This window comes from Urocampus carinirostris, chromosome 1 (genome assembly GCF_059441175.1).
Source record: "Urocampus carinirostris isolate Australia breed hairy pipefish chromosome 1, RoL_Ucar_1.0, whole genome shotgun sequence".
Taxonomy (NCBI): Eukaryota; Metazoa; Chordata; class Actinopteri; order Syngnathiformes; family Syngnathidae; genus Urocampus; species Urocampus carinirostris.
In genome coordinates, this window is record NC_142349.1 from 49,767,643 (window position 1) to 49,789,475 (window position 21,833).

The following is a 21,833-nucleotide window of genomic DNA, read 5'->3' on the forward strand; positions in this document are numbered from 1 at the left end:
AAAATGAAATCCTCATCTCCATAGAGCTTTTCAGCAGATGGAAGCATGTAGTGCTCTAAAATCTCTTGGTACACAGTTGCATTTACTCTGGACTTGATGAAACACAGTGGACCAACACCAGCAGCTGACATGGCTCCCCAAACCATTGCTGACTGTGGGAACTTCACACTGGATTTCAAGCAACTTGGATTTTGCTCCTCTCCAGCCTTTCTCCAGACTCTGGCGCCTTGACTTCCAAATGAAATGCAAAACTTGCTTTCGTCTGAAAAGAGGACTTTGGACCACTCTGCAACTGTCCAGTGCTTCTTCTCCATAGCCCAAGTCAGACGCTTCTTCCGTTGTCTTGAGTTCAGAAGTGGCTTGACCATGGGAATACGGCTATTGTAGCCCATTTCCCAGACACGTCTGTGAACTGTGGCTTTTGATACCTGTACTCCAGCTTCAGCCCACTGTCTTTGAAGCTCCCCCAAATTCTGGAAGCGGCTCTTCTTCACAATTTTGTTAAGGCTGCGGTCATCTCTCTTGGTTGTGCAGCGTTTCCGGCCACATTTTTCCCTTCCAACAGACTTTTTGTGGATATGCTTTGAAACTGCACTCTGTGAACAGCCTGCTCTTTGAGAAATTTCTTTTTGTGTCTTACCCTCCTGATGGAGGGTATCAATGATGGTCCTCTGGACAGCAGTCAGATCAGCAGTCTTCCCCATACTTGTGATTTAGTTTACTGAACCAAGCTGAGTGTTTTTAAGTCTCAGGAAACCTCGCAAGGTGTTTCGAGTTAATTAGATGATTCAGGTTATTAGTTGAATAGCCTACTTGTATACTTTTTCATGATATTCTAATATTTTGAGATAGGATTTTTAAGTTTTCTTAAGCTGTAAGCCAAATTCAGCAATATTAAAATAATAAAAGGCTTGAAATAGTTCAGTTGATGTGTAATGAATCCAGAATGTATGACATTTTGTTTTTTTTAATTGCATTACAGAAAATAAAGAACTTTATCACAATATTCTAATTTTCTGAGACAGTCCAGTATATATATATATATATATATATATATATATATATATATATATATTTATTATTTTTTTAAAATTATTTTATTTTATTATTATTTTTTAGACCCGCGAAGCTCTGAACCCGCGAACGTGGAACCGCGAAGTAGCGAGGTCCCACTGTAATTTCAAATGTGACGACATTTACTCGCGCAAATAATTATTTTCTATTGGCTGAGAAAAATACCAATCAATCCAATCGAAAAATAGTGGGCGGGTCAGTCTAAAAGACAACGATCTTCCTTCCTGGCACGTCACTCTCAAGAGCATAGTAGGTAAGATTTATAAAACTAAGAATGAAATTCTTAACACGTATTGCATTTGTTTTAAACACAATACAATAAGAATAAAATGCAAGGGCGTTGGTTTGTCCTCCTCCATTGAACTAACTCGGTCACGGAACAAAAGATCGGCTAATGCTAAGCTAACACGGCTGAAAAGACATGCTTTTCGCTTGGGTGCATTGTCTCGTGCACGTCGGCATTTGATTTCCGCCAATGCGATTATCTTGCATGTTAACGTTTGGGTCGAGTTGCTTAGGTTGGTAATTGTTAGCAACGACAAAATGAGCTAGTTTCAGAAATCGTCTGAATGGGGATAGTTGCCTTCTCCATCACTGGGTGAAATAAAATGGCGTCTCCCTTTAAAAAATAAATGCAATTGCGGGGACACAAATGCACACCAATTCACATTTAGTTATACACTCAATACATCGCGTTCGTGTGTATTCTTCAACAATACAAACCTACCAACTTATCGGCTTATACAAGTTCCCCGTATTCTAAACGATTTTTTTTATCATTTCGAATTGTGTACGACGTTTAACATTTTGTTTCGTGCGGGAAAATAACTAGTTTTCTTGCCAGGCCGATCTCGTCTCGCCCATTTGGGCTACAATCCAGATCGTCTCGATCGTTGGTGGCATACAACATCATCGTAGATGGCTGATATTGTCGCGGTCCACTAAATTAAATTATATGATTTCGTAAATCAATTTTCAGGCAATTTATTGTATAAAAACGTTCAGTGTGCATTAAAACAATAAAATCTCCTTTATTTCCAAACAACCCCAAACAACTTATTTAAAAACGCACACAATGGGTAAAATCCATTCATCCATTATCAGCACCGCTTATCCTCAGTGGGGTCGCGGGGGTGCTGGAGCCCATCCCAGCTGTCTTCGGGCAGTGGGCAGGGGACACCCTGAACTGGTTGCTAACATTTATTTATGGCAAGGCACAGACCAAACACGCAAGGAAAGGATTCTGAGTGGCTTATCCACACTGACCGGGATTGCAGCAGCACGCCTTACTAGTTGCTGTGAGTAAATAGGTGCCACGTTGTCCTTGTAAGGTTCATTATCGCTTAATAAGGGGGGCAATTGGCTAAAGCTGAAAGGTATGAGTATATGCAATACACAACGAGTCTGAAAGAATTGTAGTGCCCCTTGATGCTACATAGTACAATTCAGATTTGTTTTACTATCTATTCTAGCTTTAATAAGCGGAACATGAGTGCACCCATGTTTTAGCATGCACCTAAAGCGACGTTGCTAACACATCCAATTCAGCTTTAAAGGGCAGCAATTTTGAGTGTCCATGTGTGACAGGGTGCGCCACCAACTATGACAACTGCAGTACACAACCGTGCACTACACTGTTGGTTTTGATAAACACATGACAACGGCCAGATGGACGGCAGATGTTTGCCTATTTCATTTTGACGGCAACACAGTGTTGTCATTTGTTTTATTCATTTATTCTGAATATTCATTACAAATATTGCAAGGCTTCCTCATTATTCTCCAACAATTTCTCAAAACGTAAAACAGAAAAACAAATGAGCAAACGTCAGTGTGACAAACATGTAGTGCTGGATGAGTTTATGGTCGGATCGATTCACCATGCCATCCTGAAAGTCTGCATTTACAATAATTGACCTGAAACGAAACACTCTCACACCATTACACAGTGATCGTATCGTAGAATTTACAGAATGTGAAATAAAATGCAGACCAAAAAGGAAAGGCCTTTAGCTGCAACACTGTGTGAGAAACATGCAGTGATGAAAGTGTTTGTTGTCCCATCGATACGTACGTTAATACAACAATCATGCACACACAAACACGAATGCTCAAACTTTGCCAATAAGTCAATTATACCAAAATAAAGACACAAACACAATCAAAACAATCAAAGAATAACTCAGGAGTACAACACAAATCAAAGTAATTAGAAACCAAAATAATCTACATAAATACTGCCAGAACTTAAAATCAATGAGACTCAACTCACCCCACACTCGTTCATGCAGGACTGACGGCAACCGAACAGAGCCATGCTAGTCACACCGTGCGCCATTGCATCACTTCCGCCATAATTTATTCATGTATATGACTCTCCGTTACACATGCACCCTTTTTTCTTTTTGATATCACAACAAGAACATCCTAGTGATGAAACTGTCTACTCATACGAATAACATTTCATGTTAAACAAACGGTCTGCACAGCCCGTCCATACTTGTTCAGTTCATGCTTGCAGGAATATGTTGTTAGTGATAACAATTTATTTTGTGTTGTCAGCTGACATCGTAAACTTTTCCCGAAGCAGCAGTCATCCTTGAAACTAAAATGGTAATATTTGACTTTGTTATTACTTTTGAAATAATCCAAACATCTTTTCGGTAACTCATAATCAATGTTCTGCTGCTTTTCACCCACAGGCGCCGCCATTACGGCACAGATCCTTGCGTGTTTTCTTGCATGATGACCGTCATGTCATGGCCAAGCATTCTGCCATCTACCCTTCACAAGAAGAACTGGAAAATGTGCAAAATATGGTGTCCCACACAGAACGAGCCCTCAAGGCAGTCTCAGACTGGCTGGATATACAAGAGAAGTTTGACTCTGATGGTGCAGATGCTGACAAAGAGAGGTGTGTGGTGATTTGTAAATGTACGAATTAAGGAATATTTTTGCTTCTAATTTCACTGATTATTTTCCATGCCGCAGTGAGCAAAAAGAACAGGTCGCACGTACCCTTCGTGGCGTCATGAGGGTGGGCCTTGTGGCCAAAGGCCTTCTCCTGAAAGGGGATCTGGATCTCGAGTTGGTGCTCCTTTGCAAAGAAAAGCCAACCGCCACTTTGCTAGCAAAGGTGGCTGACAACCTGGATGTACAACTTAAGGTGAGGAAATAGGTGAATTTGTTAAAACACGCCATGCTGTTGTTCGATTAGGCCTCTCCAATATTAGATAAAAGACTTAAACTATGCCATCAGGTCACTGTGACTTATCCTTGCTTGGCGTCTTCCTATCAAGCACTCTTACGCACATTCTCCAGTTTGAAACCGCTAAGACCGTAGAGTCTCTCATTGACACCTTGAGGCCGCGTCCCCAACCCTGCGTGGGTTGGCGACCAAGGCAGTATAAAACTTGTCCATATTTCTGATAAGTTGGACTTCTTCCGCGTCATGTTGAAGGAGCCTCCATTGCTGTGTAATCTATCTTTCTGGCATCCAGTAAATAGTTAGAAGAGAATTTTGTCTCCCGTTTGTTTTTGTTTTTTTGAAAGCGAGACACAATCTGGTGAGTATTGTTCAAGGTTGAGGGTAAATATGTGCAAAACTCACTCAGTGGGTGCACTGTTGTCAGGGGCCCAATAGAGGATGTAATGAACAGAGGAATTTTGTTTGCGGTGCCTAAAATGACTTTTAATTTGAACACCACACTTTTGTTTTGCTGTAAATTGATAATTATATTAGGCTTTTGAGCAATAGATTCACTAAGGTTCTGGATAAGGGCTGGTAAGCTAACACTGAGTTCATGAAATTGCTGTTTATCTGGCGTGATTTATGTTTGTAGAAATTGGAACCAAGTTAGTACTGTAAAATAAGTGTCGCCAACGTGTTTCCCAAGAGGGGACAACCCCTGGTAAGGACAGCCTGTAATGATTCCGTGATTAGGGAATAAACAATCCAAAGTTTTCTGAAATGTCTAACAACTATGTTGTTTAGTTGGAATTTGTAAATGGGCCTTAAAAGGTGTATAAGGCTTCTCTGCATATAACCCTCATCAAATGCTCTGCGATGAGACAGCTGAGAAAAAAATAACTGCTCTAGCTTAAACACCTGGGCACACCTGACTTTAAAAAACAAAGGCATAAATTGAGTCTCTGCACTTATGTCAATCTTTTCTCTAGACTGTCACAGAAGACCAGTATATTGTGAGCCACCACATCGAGGATGCCTGTATTATCATCACTAGCGCAAAGGAACCCCCGCTCACCCTCACCATTCATGTGACGTCACCGTCAGTTCGTGAGGAGTGGGAGAAGGCTGCTGCTGGAGGTAAGGCCAGACTCCCACTTAAGTTCTTTTTATGGCACCTCAACACTACCAGCTGGGATGCCATTCAGACTAGATGGATAGTGTTTATTGGGCCTTCAATGGAGCTAGGGGACAAGAATACACTCTCACATAATTAAAACTGTGCTATGCTTATAGCTCTGTATAGTTCTCATAGTTCCATGTAATTGTACATTTTTGATGGCCCAATATACAGTATAAAACAGGTAACTTTATTGACTGCTGAAGACATGGAATAGGCTTCCCATCATTGTGGTGAAGGTCACTACAGAAATGAAGGCTTACTGAGAGTTTAAACACAAAAGAGACCACTTTGTTTGCATGTGTTATTAACATTATTGAACCGTTTGCATTGCAGCAAAAATGAGTAGCATAAGGTATCCTGAAACTATCCTTGTTTGGTTAACCCGGCGGTTGGCTTTTGGCTGCAATGTTTTTCCGCAGGGACAGCTTAGGGTTGCAGATAAGATCAAAGTAGTTTTTGGCTTTCGAAACCTTTATTGACATTTTACAGAATCTAGTGCGGTTGAGTAGCAGAAAGTTCTTCACAGCCTTAAATAGCAAATAATATGTCCCCACCTAGCAGTAATTTAGACTTTAGCATGATCAGGAATAGGTTTACTCAGGCGACTCAAGATAGAGACCAGGGTAGAGGCAACAGGTTGTCAGTTAAATAGTCTTAACTCTCATCCCCGTTTACCAACACAATGGTGTATAACTTGCAAATGAACAACCATCAAAGCAAAAATGAATTGTTAGTTATTTGAACTTGAAGCCTCCATTTGGTTGTGATCTGTTTTCATTTGTTTAATCTACTGTAATGTTTAAAGAGGGCCTTTTTTCGACACTGAACATTGTCCACCGTATTGATTAAAATTATGTTTAAAACTTTAGGAGGTGTTAAACAAAGCTCCAGCTTGATATTGAAGAAAAAGAGTCCTTTGGGTGTAAAATGTTTTATTTCAACAATCAACCTGATTAATATAATTGCCTCCACAGTAGTAGCTCTTCAGAAGCCTGACAACAAGCCTTCATGTATTTAACCTGGAATGCTCTAGCCCTCTAGGAATGTAATTGGTGAGGTTTCACTTAAACAATGGCCTCATCTGCAACCCTTTGCTGAAAGTGACCCCTAGTTTGGGTCTTTATAAGCCATCAATTTTGCTGCAGTGCAGACTTGTTTTGATACCCACCTTTTTGTGTACCTGATATCATGTACCTGTGGTTCCAATTCTGATTCTCTTTGTCAAGCCTTCTAGTTTGTCAATTTTAGGGACGCTGGACCTTTGACCAACTGGCCGCTCTCTGTCTCGGAAGGGGCAAAGTGCAGTGTACCCAGTATTGAGGCAAAGGGGAGGGGCTCTACCTCTTTTTAATATCAGAAAATGCAATAATGGAGATGCAACCTCCACATAGATTTTTGTTTTAAAAATGCCTATTTATATTTACATCACTTTTACCCGTCTGTTTGAAATTTTGTTTCTGTCATGTAAAATTAAAAGTCCAAGAGACTTCAGAGGTCAAGAGCATTTGGTGGTTCTCCCGTGGAGGAGTCCCTCTCCCCTTTCCTCTCGTGTCTGTGGTTTGGGAAAGCTGCCTGCGTTCCCCCGGCCGGTTGACAGAACTCCCCTTGGTCAAACCGTACCTTGTCTTCTTATTCCACCTGCCAATAGAAACGCTATCAGTCAACGATCCTCCGGATGCTCTGGACAGGCAGAAATGCATATCTGCCTTGGCGTCTCTTCGCCACGCTAAGTGGTTTCAGGTTTGGATCTTGTCTTTATTTGTCTCTAAAACAGAATAGGTTTAAACTTTAATTCATATGTTCTTTAGTCTCTCCCTATTTTATTTGTATTTCTCTTAAATTGCTCTTATGCAGAATACTTCCTTTAATAATTACCTAAACCCAAGTCAGTGAAATACAGACGCTCCCCTACTCACGAACATTCGATTAGGAAAACCGGTAGATACAAGATTTTTTTGGGGGGGATGTCGAAAAATATCCGGACATTGCTGTAAGTTACATTTTGTATTCTGTGCACCTTTTTCCGAGTACAGGATATTACTGTAGTGCTTCTTTCAGCCGCTACCGGCGTGTGGCGCTGTGAGAGCTCACCCAGCATCCACCCTGAAAAAGAAATCCTCTTCCTAGTTCATGTGTACACATACTATATAGTATTTCCAGGGTGCTAAGAACTTTGACATTTTTAAATTGATATCTTCTGCATCCATTCAACATTGTTGGTGGAAAGTGTAAAGAAGAGGCGAGCCGTTTTATTTAAAATGAAAATGGAACAAGAAAGCTTGATGCGGTTGAGGAAATGGTTGGATTGCTTTTTTCGGACATTTTCTACCACAGAGTAGGAAGTCGATGAACTCTAAAAGCTCATCTCTCTCAAAAAAGTTTAACTTTACTTTTCCATTTTTTCTAGAGCATATTATTTTTTTGAATGTTTATTTTTTAGTACAAAATACAGGTTACTTATACAGACCTAAACATACAGTCCATACAAAATATAGCTTTAAAGCAACTTATGAAAAAATTCAACTTACAAACGATCGTCCGGAACATATCTCGTAAGTAGGGCAGCGTCTGTATTCACAATTTCACTTGTTCAGATGCAGGGATATTTCAATTCTCTTGGTAATTCCCAAGTCATAGCTGTTATAGTGACATATTTTACCTTAAAACGACCCAATTTATGTCAATAAAATACACATGAGTTGTTAGGACTAACCATGTATCCAGGTGCAATATTTCTTTGATACCTTTGTGATTGAAGATGGTACAGGTAGTTGTCTTCCAGGGAGACATATTGAATGTGACCGTTTTGGGAAATACAATGCTGTTAGATTGTTACAGCTTACATTATATATAATTATTGATATTTCCTGTGTGCAAACTCAATGCTAATAGTTTTATTCAACCCCCCAAAATTTTCTTATCTATCATAACTTGTTGTGGTTCCCAACTACTTTCAACGCTTTATTCTGGTGATTATTGTGTTTGTTGACTTTCAAACGAGCCATGAAAGCCACTTCAAATATCTATCTCAGTGTGGCCTGAGATAGATTGGTACTTGTTGTTGACTGAAACTTGCTTGAAAACTGATCAGATTTAAGGTATTGAGCTTCAGAAACCTGAGTGCTTTGATTTGTTGTCACCTGCACCTTGTTTGACATTTTCAGATAACTGCAAATAACAAAATTGCAAGATGGATAACAGCATTTGGATTTTGCATTTGATAAAATGTTCTATAAAAATGTAGATTAAAATTTCTTGTTTCGACAAGCCTGGGGCCCATACGACACACTAAAGAAATAATCTTGGTTGACTGAATTACGCTTTTGAAGTGAAACCTGACCGTAATGACAACTTTGCTCCATATCTTTTTTGTGTGTGTTTTGATTTCCTAAGACATATATGTTACCCATTTTCATAAATATTTCCAATGTATAACTTATTGTATAAATGGTGGTTAGAAAGGTCAGAAAAATAGTGGGGGGGACGCGTTCAAGAAAGTACCCCTTCCCCCATACTGTTTTTTTTTTAATCTCCAGGATTTAGAAAACTGTTGACAAATCCTGTCAAGCGACCCGTAAAAGATGACAGCTTGCAGGCTTTTGGTTTTTGTAAACAGCCAAGAGCAGGTCTGATCTCAGTCACTGTCATTACTTTCTTTGTTCAGGAAATCTAATGGAGGTTTATCTTCTTTTCATTTATCTGACCCATAATGCCACCCAAAAGGGGTACAGTGTGGCGTTTTGACGGTTTTTCCGTCTGGATATATAGATCAGTTACAGTATTTTCCGGAACATAAGTTGCATCTTTTTCATAGTTTGGCCAGGGGTGCGACTTATACTCTGGTGCAACTTAAATGTTTTTTCCTTCTTAATTATGCATTTCTTGGCTGGTGCGATTTATAATCCAGAGCGTCATGTACTTCGGAAATCTGGTTGGAAGGGGGTTTTCTTACTACATAACTACGTAAAAACATAATGACTTGTACAAAAGCAACATTCTTGTCAAAAACGTTTCCGTTTTCCACTTAATATAATGAATTGGAATATACCTTTGAGAAAAGCGTGTCATTGTGTTTGTGACCGCAAATTCCCTTGAAGCTAACTTGGCTTTACAATTGGTTTGATTTTGACTTATCAAGTCATGTTTATTTCCAATCTTTTTTTTTTAAATTAAAAACATTTTTCTGTGCTAAAAAGAACAAACTGCAAGTCCTTGCTAAAAACATTGTTTTGATCTGCATATTTTTGTCTCGTGTTCAATTAATCAGACCTGAATGGATGTTTTTGCATTCAGGAAATATAAAGTACACAATAGTTAAAATGGGTGACTTTTTGGTGTTGATTCTACTATTTCAGCCCATCTTTCCTTGGTCTGTTAAATTTATAACTTTCTGCAAATTTATGGGAAATATTGCACCTTGAGTACTGTTACTTTGTGGGTGTGAGTGTCGACAGGTGTGTGTGCGTGCGTGCCCATCTTTTTGCAAACCTCCACAGATGATGGCATTACGCAACTAAAAATTCACACTCCCTTCATTTTGAAAGTTGTTCACGCACCTGTCTCATTCAACGCTTTGATTATTTTGAAGTCATCTTTGCTGTATCTGGACTGTGGTCTGAATGTATTATGCTTGGAGCACATTGCTGTGTATCCGATTATCAGTTGACTTATCACTCACACTCTGCAGTATGGGTCATTAAACTTTTCAAATAGCTTTAAACTATTTCCACAATGACTGTGCCAAAGTTCTGTCTGTGTGGCCTCAATGTCATGACTTTATTTGAAATTTATATTGTTTTTCATACCATCTGTCATCACTCCCCTTTGACTCTATTCTTCTCGTCCCCGTGCTTCCCTTATTGTGTCCTTAGGCCAGAGCCAACGGGTTACGCTCCTGTGTGATTGTTATCCGTGTTCTACGGGACCTGTGTGCCCGCATCCCAACGTGGTCCCCGCTTAGTGGCTGGGTGAGAGTGTTCTTTTACATTTGTTGCACTCTCAATTGTCGTACTCTTTAATAGTTAAAGTGCAAGTAGTTGCTGTAATGCTGGTGGTTTTAAAACATAAACTCATCTTGATTAAACTAAAAAAAAAAGATTGTTAATCATTATCATTTGCACTCAATTCTTCCTCTGTGTTTTATAGCCTCTTGAGCTGATCTGTGAAAAGGCCATTGGCACCGGAAACAGGCCAATGATGGCAGGAGAAGCACTTCGCAGAGTCTTAGAATGCCTGGCTTCAGGGATCCTGATGCCAGGTAATGTTTGTAGAACAGAAATATGCCCCTTTTCTCATGTGGAATGTGGTACATGGGGGTCTGATAAAGTTTCTAAAATGTTTTAAAGGTGGGGCTGGAATTGCTGATCCGTGTGAAAAAGAGCCCACGGATGTTGTATCTCACTTGGACTACCAACAGAGAGAGGACATCACATTGAGTGCACAAGTACGCCGAATGCCTTGTAGGATGATAATTCAAAACATTGATGACTTATCCTTCCTTGTGTTTTTAGCATGCCTTAAGGCTATCAGCCTTTGGGCAGCTTCACAAAGTGCTTGGGATGGATCCTCTTCCCTCAAAGATACCCAAAAAGCTTCCTGGACCTCCAATTGATTATACAGGTAAAACAATTCCGTGGCAAAGAAAAAATATTTTTCCAAATCAATTAGATCTCAGTGAATTAACATAACTCTCTCCCCACCTACTACACAATCACATAATTGAACCATTAGTGCAAATCCCACCAAGTACAGCCTGTGCCCCCCCAATGAAACGGCCCATGGAAGAAGAGGAAGAAATTGAGGACAAGAGTCCCAATAAAAAGAAGAAAAAGCTGCAAAAGAAGTGTAAGATGTTTTTTCTAGAATTTGCATAATGTTTTACAAGAGCAGTATGCGTAAAGGAATATGAGAATGGCTCCGTAAAGATCAGTACATTGACCTGGGTTAAAGCCCTCCGAAGTGAGTTAGAAATGAAAATGAAATGATGCTATTACCCGCAAACTTACTTAGTCTGAATGAAGCGTTCAGTGGCATTCATTTGTTTCAGGTCAATGGCTTGTCATCATCTTGCTGAAGGTGACTAAAGCAGTGCAATGCCATCAATGAACACCATTAAAGAATGCCACGGGCCGCCATGCAAATTTAAATACAGGGAGATAATTCATTTGTATTGTTTGTGTATATTTGAATGGTGCTGCTAATTTATTTGAAAAAAAAACGAATCTTTCCCTCTAAGACAGTCAAATACATTTTTGATATGTTTTTTTGGGACTTAAACCCGTGATTCTTATTTAAATGCAGTAAAGAGCAAAATATATATTTGTTGTTTGATGGGGATTTGGATGCCGCATTAACAGCCTAAAACACTTGAGACAAGATTTATGTATCATTTATGAGAAGTGTTGTTCAAGGGAGTTACCATCATTCAAGACTTGTGAACAAATACATTTTTTGCCTACCAAAGAGTTTCAAAGGTTGATTTAGATTGTTCAACGAAGGAGTCCTTTTTTTCGGGGATGTCGCAGAATAAAATTAATCAAAGTCGTTCTGCCAGCTGTTTTCCAAAAGTAAAATCTACCATCACCAGCTGATTTTGATAATGTTAATCTGCCAAGAACTATAGAAAATGGTGTTCTAGGGTAAATTAAATATAGACGCTATCAAATAAAAGATTAGCTTATCTTTAATTGGAAAACAAAAACAGGGAAAACATTTCTGATACCTTGTTCCATTTGTCATAAATCTGCTGTTGAAAGAAAATGTTGGTTTAGTCTGAATCCCACATTTTTTTTATGCAAAATTCAGACAATACAGGCTCGTGAAAAGTTCTATTTCTTGCAATTTACTGCTTGAAAAAAAATTGGTGCGGCACAATCACTTCAGTAGTTTTAATCTTCAAGATTTTTATGGGTTATTTTACATGACCCTCAGGTTTTGCTGGGATTGTTTTTAACTACGCTAGCTACTTTTTATACATGGGCTGACTTCAGTTTCTAGTCATTTTCGACATGTTATAATATTTTTTCTTTGATCTATGTCCACCAGCTGCAGAGGAAAAGTCAGAGCCTCCCCAGGCTATGAATGCTCTAATGCGTCTCAACCAGCTAAAGCCAGGTCTTGTATACAAGTTGATATCCCAGACTGGCCCGGTTCATGTCCCCGTCTTCACGATGGCAATCGAAGTCGATGGCAAGACTTTTGAAGCTTCTGGTCCGTCCAAGCGTACTGCCAAGCTGCATGTAGCTGTTAAGGTGAGTTGGTTCAGGTCATGATTGTGTTGGGCAATGTAATATCTAGTGGCCTAGTAGAAGTTTGGGTAATCTATTGTAATGAATGTGTTGTCCAATTGATTAGTTGGCTAAATACTAAATAATTTTTGTAATTTAACTAGCGATGCAAAAATGAGGACTGCAGTTGTTAAAGTAAATTTGATCAAGTAGGCATTATTTTACAGGCAATCTAATGTCATGGTTTGTTTAAAGAACTGGAACAGTGCAAAATAAGTTAAAACGCTAATGTCTCCAGTACGACCTCAACAAGTATCTGTACCTGAAACCAATGACAAGGATTAAAGTCCTTATGATTTAAATAAGTTTAACTTTGGAATTATTCTGGGTACTGAAAATTTGCATAACAGGAAGACATAACTTACCTGTACTTTAATGGTCTTGCCTCTAAAAGTTAATTTTATTGAATTCCTGGTAATCTCATATAAAAAGTGACATTGGCGCTGCAAAGTCAGTTAATATAAGACACCTTGTTTTTAATATACAGTGATACTTTTTTATAGGAGCACCTCCAAACCTGAGAAATCCGTTATACAAATTTTATTTGCAACAAAAACTAGTGACTTCTCTAGACTGCTCACCGCACGTGACCGCTCAGCATCAGGTGGTTCCAGTTTGCTCATGCAAACTACTACAGACAACAACAAAGAAAAAATTGTGCCGTAAAATTTGTTTGTGTGTACGTTCATTTAAAGTTACAGTAACTATAAGTGCTTAAGTACCATCAACAGTATCTCGTACCTCAGCTAATTGCTCCCTGCAATAATGATTGTGATTACTGTTCCGATTACAAGACGGACTATGTAGAATACCGTAACAATATTAGCAATCTACGATGACGTTGTCGCCTACTACTGGTGACAGAGACTATCTGGATTAGGTAGGATGCGAATTTTAGGCCAGGTTTGTGCATAAAATGTCAATCATTAAGTCAGCCCGGGCTTCTCTCTCGTTATTTTTTGTATTACACCTTTGTGGAGTAGCTGCACATCATGCATGCTGCTATTATTCTAAATCAAACGGTACTTAAACTTGAGTAAAACACTGGCACCAAAGTGCGCACTTGATTTGAGGGACAGAGCTTGCGTATTTCAGCCGAAGCGCTGATCGGGTTTACTGCAGGCACGGTCCCTCAAATCCAGTTAACAGATCGTTCTCGTGCTGGTTTGGGCTTTCATATCCTTGGGCCAGGCCGAGTCGGGTCAGGCTGGATTTTTTAGGCCAAATCTTACCTCTAATCTGGTTCAAAACAATGGGCAAGATAAGATTGGTCTTTAAAAAAAATTAGTATAACAATTGTAAAAAGCCGTTCACATTTATTTATTTTTTATAACTTTCACTTGTATGCTTTTTTTGGAGTGTGGGAACAGACCAATTTGTTTATAATTATTTCATATCGGTAGAATTTGCTTGCTTCACGAGCAACTCCAGTTACAAACACTATTCTGGAACAAATTAAGATTGTTTGAAGAGTTACTACTGTACTATATCTTGCAAAAGATTGCACTGACTTTGAATGACTCATTCAAGTGACTTGGAATGTTTCAAAAGGTAAACATTCCTTTTAAGTAAATTGCACATTACCACCGCAAAACCCAATGATGTTTTCTTTTTTACTAAAGTGTGATTGTGCTCTAACAATCCAGGCACTGCAAGACATGGGTTTACCCACAGGAATGGAAGAGCTTGTGAAGCCTGAAGAATCCTCCACCCCAGTCACAGTACAAGCAGCAACGCCCTTAGTTGCAACTGCTGAAGTTGGGCACACAGGAACACCCAACACAGATAGCACTGATGCTGAGGTGCGGTGATTGTGTTAGTACAGTGACATACCTGTAGCGACAAGGGTTATACTTGGACTTGCTCATGAAAGTGCTCAATATTTGTGTTCTGTGTAAGAAGCAGTGACTGATTTGCTAGTTATAGTACCGTAAATTCAGGACTATAGAGCGCACCTGATTATAAGCCGCACCCACACCTTTTTAAGAGGATAACCGCTTTTGTACTTACACAAGGCGCACCTGCATATAAGCCGCAAGCGCCCACGTAAAAACATGTAACACAAACACAAATTTAACCCAAACCTGACTTTGAGTCCCGCGATTGTAACTGAATATAAAGTACACAGTCCAAAAACCACAGCCGGCAAAATGAACGGAAAATGATACCGGTACTTAAGGTTTGATGCAGACGTGCAGAGTCCGGGTCCCGTTGAAAATAATCCAAGGGAAAAAATATATATATTTCCAGAGGTAAAGGTGGGTAAATATATATCCACTATTGTCCGCTGCGTCCACAAACACGTCTCACCTTTACTCCACTTCCCATCAGCCACCGTTGTTTTTGCCCCTTCTTTTTGATTCGCCTGTGGAAAACATATCAGAATAAGTCTCTCAAATAAATACATTCCAAAAATATACAGTTGCAAATCCATATTATACATGGTTACACATATTTACAAAGATGGTACACCGAGAGTTTTCAAAGCTTTATGAATATTATAACTTTCATCCCAAACCGTGCCTGTGAAGGGTAGCAATACGCTACTAGCAGCACGCTCGCAACACAGTAAACGACTCTGTTAAAAAAAAACATACCGTACTTGTAGTAATCACGGTAAACCGTCCTCGTCTTCCTCCTTATAACTGACGTCATCAAAGTCGTCTTCCCCAGTATGGGAAAGAGACTATGTCATATAGATGTCATCCCACGTTCCCTTATTCAAAAACATGCTAGCAACACGCTCGCAAAGTAAAGTTTATGTGCAGTAGCTCTATTTCCTTCTTTATCAGACTGCTCTATTGCATTTAGCTTGAAAGCTGCGTCATGTGCCTTTCTTTTTGCAATTTGCATAGTGAGGATATTTCTACGCTAATTTAATTTGTGCACAAGCTAAGAAGTTGCAGTCTTCCTCGGCGCATATATTCCACCGGTCTTAATCTTATCTTTTGTACTCGAGCGCCTCAGGCAGCTGTTAGAAAAATTACATACATTGGCCGCATCACTGAATAAGCCGCAGGGTTGAACGTTTGGGAAAAAGTAGCGGCTTATAGTCCGGAATTTACGGTAAATTCAACGTTTTTTTATTCTTTCAATAGGCCACTCGCCAACAAGGTCCAATCCTGACCAAACATGGCAAAAACCCTGTGATGGAGCTGAATGAGAAGCGCCGCGGCCTCAAATACGAGCTCATCTTGGAGACCGGTGGCAGCCACGACAAGCGCTTTGTCATGGAGGTTGAAATTGACCAACAAAAGTTTCAAGGTAGCGGATCTAACAAAAAAGTGGCCAAGGCGTATGCAGCCCTGGCAGCTTTAGAGGAGCTTTTTCCTGAGGGTTTGGTGGCTGAAGTGGCGAAAAAGAAAAAGGGACCTCCCATGGTAAGTGCTCAGGAAAGAGTTTCCTGATTTTCTTTCTTGCCTCACATGTTGGCCCTTATTGCAAACTAGAATTTATTTTATGGTTTCATTTTCAGGACGAAGGTTACGGCATGATGGGGCCACCTGGTGATGGCGCGATGCCCCGGGGCAGAGGGAGAGGACGAGGCCGTGGAAGGGGCAGGGGCTTCAATAACGGAGGGGGCTATGGCCCAGGAGGTATGACAGCTTTTTCTTAAAGATTTGCCTGCTGCCTTAGAACTTAGGTTTACAACTGCTTTCACTCTGAAAATACATTTATCTATGGACCTAAGTTCAAACAACTTTTTATAGAAGCATATAACTCCACTAAAATATTTGGATTCAACATTCTATTTTTTTGTTCTACATTTTCAAAATGACAGACACCGCTTTCTGGTGACATCCCTTTGCCATTGCATGCCTTCTACACTTGTGATTAACGGCAGCTGGTATCAGTTTGTATGGTATTGTCCTATGAAGTGTCATTCCCCCCTTGGGGTTGCGCCCAAGAGAACAGGTGCATGCTACAACCAAACGGTTCACTATGAGTATGTTTTGGTGCAATGATTACGTATCAATTATGGACATATATGACGGGCCATGCTAAACATTGAGGGGGCGTTTCTCAGTAGTAAATTTTAATGGAAAGAATTTCGTGCAAAATATAAGCTACATATTACCATCACGTTGCCCAACACCTACCTATATGGGGGAGAGAATTGTCTCAAAAAATATTTACCCACGTATTGTTCAGATCCACAAATATATTAGGAATTGACTAATCTAAAATCACACGTCTTGATCGATGAAGACACATGGTTAAAAATCACATATATAAATCGCAGATATATTTGTAGAACTGCAAATTGCACGATTCACACTAGATTTCTTTTGATGGAGAAATTGAAGAAATTACAAAAACTGGCTTTGAAAGTTCTTAAAAAGTGCTTGAATTTGGCCATGGAAAAGGAGTACAAACCCTGATACATGCAAATATACTGCAGACAAGATTGACCAGCAACAATAGCTTTTTGGGGTGTTTTAAGTTTGTTGAGTTTACACACAAAGGAATTATAATGTGAGTAAATTAAAATAGTTCTCCAAAAGTTGACAAGTTTAGAAAAACAAGACTTTAGTTGATTTTCTCATGTTTTATATTGGTTGTTTATCCAGAGGTACCATGTCTAATCGCATCTAAAACACAGTTTACTGAGTTATCAATGACTATACAACTAATTCTTATTCTAATCACATTTTATATTCCAGGGGTGTTCATCCAGTTTCACCATCAGTAACAACAAAATACACATTTTTCTGAAAACACTTCAAGAATGTTAAACCTTTGGTCATTTATAGTAAATATTAAACGTGTTCTCTTACTCAACAGGTTTTGGGACATATTATTCAATGTCTGGATACAGTAAGTATTGTTTTTTTTTTAAATTTAATATAAAGAAAATGATTAGCCTTTTGAGTAATTCAAAAGATACAGCCTTTCGAGTTACTTTCTGTAAGTCTTCTAAACAATATTAAGTCATGCCCACCCTGACATCAAACCTCTGCAATCCCAGCTTTAATTTCTGTTATTTTGGGGGTGGACGGAGCTTCCAGAGTGTGACAGGAGGAGGGAAATCTGCAAAACATAAGATAAAATGCATTGAATCCCTGAAATGCAATTTGGTCCAATGAATCAAGTTGACTGCTACCATTATGGCAGAACAAATTTCTATTGGGCAAAACTAATTTTGACATTTCCCCCCTTCTCTGCCTCTTCTCACTCTTTAGGTGACTTTGTCTCTGACTCCTATGGCTACCAAGAGTTTCAGAAATAGACCTTCCCAAGTTTTAAAAGAGAAAAAAGTAAAACATGATAGAAGACAAAAATTCCCAGTTGTGTTCCAGCTCATCCAGAACACCCTTCAACTTCATGACTGCAACCTTGGAATTGTAACAACGATAATCATATTTTGTCTTTCACTTGCCAATTTGGCAAGAGGACCCTCTGCCATTTTGCTTTGTTTGGATTCATCAAACATAGATAGGACCAACTTATCTTAGAAAATAGTGCTTTGAAAAAAATAGTGCTTAAATGACTTGGATTTTTTTTTCTTTTTCAAATATTGTCTCAACATTGAGGAGCAGCATGTTTCAAATTTCATCATGTACTTGTTTTAGTTTGTGTGTGTTTTTTAATAAATGTGGATTTTTTTTTTACAGTTATCATTTTCTTACGTCTAGTTTTGTATCTTTGTTGCAAGCAGCATTTTTTTAAAAAAACCTCCACACTGTTATTTCTCAGATTACTACAACAATGGTGGCGCAAATAGAAGAGGCGGGCCTTCAGGTGGCCATTCAGGTGGTTCTCTGGCCAATAAAGCACAGGGTTCGTCACAAAGCTCATATGGCTCATACTATGATGATGATGGAGACTACAGTTCCTCAACTCCTGGCAAAATTGCCAAAAAGAAGCCACCTGTCAGGGGTGGGAAGTCTTTTGAGAGTTCCCCAGGTATGACTGGGAGCTACCAGGGCAACAACACTTCTGGACAGGCCAGCTACAACCAGTACAGCCATGGATACAGTTCAGCAAAGAAGAATTATAACCAGGGAAGTTCGAGTGGATACGCATACAGCACTGCCTACCCGAGCCAGGTGACTGGTGGTGCTGGAGGAAACAAGGATTATACTTATGATGGTAAGTGAAGGGAGTCATGTTAATTTATTATAAATTAATTCAAAAATCACAAACGTGACACCTGGTCAAGAGTACTATATTTTCCAGACTGTAAAGCAAACCCAAAATCCCTAAATTGTACAGAAGATTGAGGTTGTGACTTATGCGGATAGAATTGCTGAACTCAATTGTATAACAATAGTAGCATTGGGGATCAAACTGGATAGCAAGGGTGGGGGGATTTTTTAAGGGTTGTTGTTCTATCTTCTTGATTCATTATCCGTTATCGGTCAGTTCATAATACGCTACAAAGCCTAGGAGCCGGGACTCTTACTCTCAGCCAAAAGGCCAAGCTAAGGTCCTAGCCTTAAAGCCTTGCTGCGATCATTGCGAATGCACCGTTCCCGGAGGTACTACAATACCGGGCCGATGCGGGGAGTGGACAGAGCAAGCTCTTATTCCATCTCCAGATCGCAAAAATAAGTCAAAAACTATACAAATGATCCCTGAGAGGCTGTGTGGGCCCGCATTGCAGCCTTGAGTTCAGCACGTGGGCCAAGACAACTGATTTCCTAACCACAAGGTTGCTAAGGACAAGTATGGTTGCTCACTATTGCATATCATTGGATGCAACGGGAATCAAACTGATGGCGGCGGGTAGAGTGTCTAATCCCATCCAAAAAATCACAAATGATACAGACAACGCATTAAATCTCATAGTCACACTATTTATAGTCACATTAACAGATATGTTGTAAAAATTAGAAAACAAAATGATAAGATATCAGTATAGATTTTTTTTCCCACTTTTCTCAGCTAAATTTAAGCGTTTTAAATGTGAACCTGTTTGAATACGTCCAACCATGCATTTATATCTTTCAGGACGACAAAATTACTTCCCACAATACTTTTGTTCTTCAGTTTAGAATGACTGAAGTACTTGCCATAATGCCTTCATCTTTAAGACTCTGCGAGTTGGCAATTCAAACGGTATGGTCGCAAACCCTTTCTGTACCACGGACCATTATAATGTCTGACAATATTCTCCCTGCCAGGTACTGCGGTTTAAAATAGTGTCATGAGATAAAACAGAATGCCCTCATCTGTCCTTTGTATTCCTGGTGCAGCGGAAGGGTTCCTGCCCGCTCCCTGCTGCGATCCGGGTTTGAGTCCAGTGTTGCGCAATTACTATCAGTGATATATTTCAGTGGTACTTTTATTTTTTGTGCAACCCTAGTCCTTACTGTAGTTTTAATTCTCTGCACCCTGTCAGGTGCGCCTCGTAGTGCAGAAAATACAGTACATGGGTAGTTTGAATCATACATTTAGCCACATTTGTTTACCTATCGCACTTTTTCCTGGGATAGGTTTCACCAAGCAGTCAAATTACAACTCGCAGGGCGCAGGAGAAAGCCAAGGTTTCAACACCTGCCACAATCAGTACCGCAACTCTGAAAGCTACAACAAGGGGGATTCCAGCGGAAATTACCAGTCTAGATAGACTGAGTTTTTGCTGTAAGACATTGGCTCACCATCCCCCGCCACATCAGCTTTGCCTCCAACTTTCTCTGAAGAATGTGATTGATGGCTCCTCTGTGTTCCTCAACCTCCTCAGTGCTCTTATATGTGCATATCTGGTTCTGTGGTGTTGCCCATGTTTAGAATATTGTAACAATAGTTTGTTCCAGGTTACTGAAATTGTCGAACTTGTTATTTGGGTTATTTGACTTTTATTTTAGACCACAAATAATGAAATGATAAACAGTTCGGAGGCAGACTTGGCATTTAAGTTGCATGGCAACTTTTAACTTCCCCAAAATCCAAACTTGTAGATATATTTCATTTTGTTTTTTTAAATCAACAGTGATAGTATTATAATTTTAGTGGAAAATTGCTTGAAAATCCCTATGTACTGTAAGTGGAATTTGAGTGGTCTTAACGTTGTATTTCTATTAGATAAATTGATTGTTTAGAACTTTTGTGTCAGACTGTTTTATTTGTAATAACTGGTCTAATTTGTGAATATCAAGTAGCAACTAAATGGACTGATGCTTGGGTAAAGTAATGGCTCATGATCAGAGATGCTGTAAACGAAAATGTCCAGCAGAGAGCACTAATGCACAATAAATAATTAAGGACTAGTAAACATTTTCACTCCAAAAATGAACATTGCTCGTCCTCGTGTCTCACCACCCCGCCCATTTTCTGTTTCAATAGAAAATGCGTACAGTAATTTGAAATTTGCTGTTAATGTAAGTTTTTCAATGCATTTTGTTAAATTGATTGTTTTGAAGGCACACAATTATTTTTCTTTAATTCTGGAGTTTTCAAAACCAATTTGATTACATGTTTTATAAATAGACAGTCACCAAAAAGGAAATCAATAATGTAATTGTAAGTTTTTGCACGTTTATTTGTTAATACATGTCTGGGATTCTGAAAAGATTTAAATCCATCGTTTTTCTGCCTCGCCTATACTCACTCGGGTTGCACGACTGAAAATACTTATCCCCACTTGTTTTATTTTTTTTCTTTGCCTGAATTGAATGCTCAAACAATGAAAAAACATTTATACAAATGCCAAAATCTAGTTGTTTTTTGTTTTTTTTTTCCTCTCGGACCTTTTGGTAAAAAATGTTTTGCCCACCCCTGAACTAATTATCTAGCCCGGTCATATCCATCGAGTGGGGTGACCGACAGCAGGACAAACACGTACTCAAAAACAAAGAAATGGGAGTAAAAGTAGCAGAAAACACACAAAAAATTGACAATGGCCTACCCAAACAAGTTAAGCACCTCGGCACCCAAATTGGCCATGCTTTCGTCCTTCCAGAATCTGGAGGTGTCAAACAGGCGGCCAGATCAGGCCCGCGAGACAACACTCAGAGAAGCGCAAGAGAAAAACAAACTGCAGGTCGATTTACGTCAACTTGATGTTGCCAAAGCCAGGTACCTTCCACACAGACACTGTACTTGTATTTATTACTCTCTCGCTCTCTTTTCCACCCCTTTTCTTCCACTCTGTCTCTTT

The 21,833-nt window shown here is 39.3% G+C and overlaps 1 protein-coding gene and 1 pseudogene across 3 annotated transcripts; one reads left to right on the forward strand and one right to left on the reverse strand.

Moving 5' to 3' along the window:
* Nucleotides 1-1,247: 1,247 nt before the first annotated feature.
* ilf3b (interleukin enhancer binding factor 3b) lies at nucleotides 1,248-20,777 on the forward strand. Of its 3 annotated transcripts, none has more exons than XM_088343582.1 (18): nucleotides 1,248-1,327; nucleotides 3,637-3,687; nucleotides 3,777-3,988; nucleotides 4,066-4,240; nucleotides 5,254-5,401; nucleotides 7,093-7,184; nucleotides 10,316-10,411; nucleotides 10,590-10,701; nucleotides 10,790-10,887; nucleotides 10,955-11,063; nucleotides 11,175-11,288; nucleotides 12,489-12,694; nucleotides 14,377-14,532; nucleotides 15,829-16,110; nucleotides 16,206-16,326; nucleotides 17,516-17,548; nucleotides 18,428-18,823; nucleotides 20,170-20,777. In XM_088343582.1, the coding sequence occupies exons 2-18, from the start codon at nucleotides 3,685-3,687 to the stop codon at nucleotides 20,301-20,303; spliced, it is 2,487 nt and encodes an 828-aa protein (XP_088199708.1). In that variant the 5' UTR covers nucleotides 1,248-1,327; nucleotides 3,637-3,684; the 3' UTR covers nucleotides 20,304-20,777. The 3 variants fall into 3 exon arrangements, with proteins under 3 accessions (XP_088199708.1, XP_088199725.1, XP_088199717.1); XM_088343591.1 differs by having other exon boundaries at nucleotides 1,255-1,323; XM_088343599.1 differs by lacking the exons at nucleotides 18,428-18,823; nucleotides 20,170-20,777 and adding an exon at nucleotides 17,914-18,348.
* Nucleotides 19,191-19,320, reverse strand: LOC148375032 (U2 spliceosomal RNA; annotated as a pseudogene).
* Nucleotides 20,778-21,833: the final 1,056 nt, after the last annotated feature.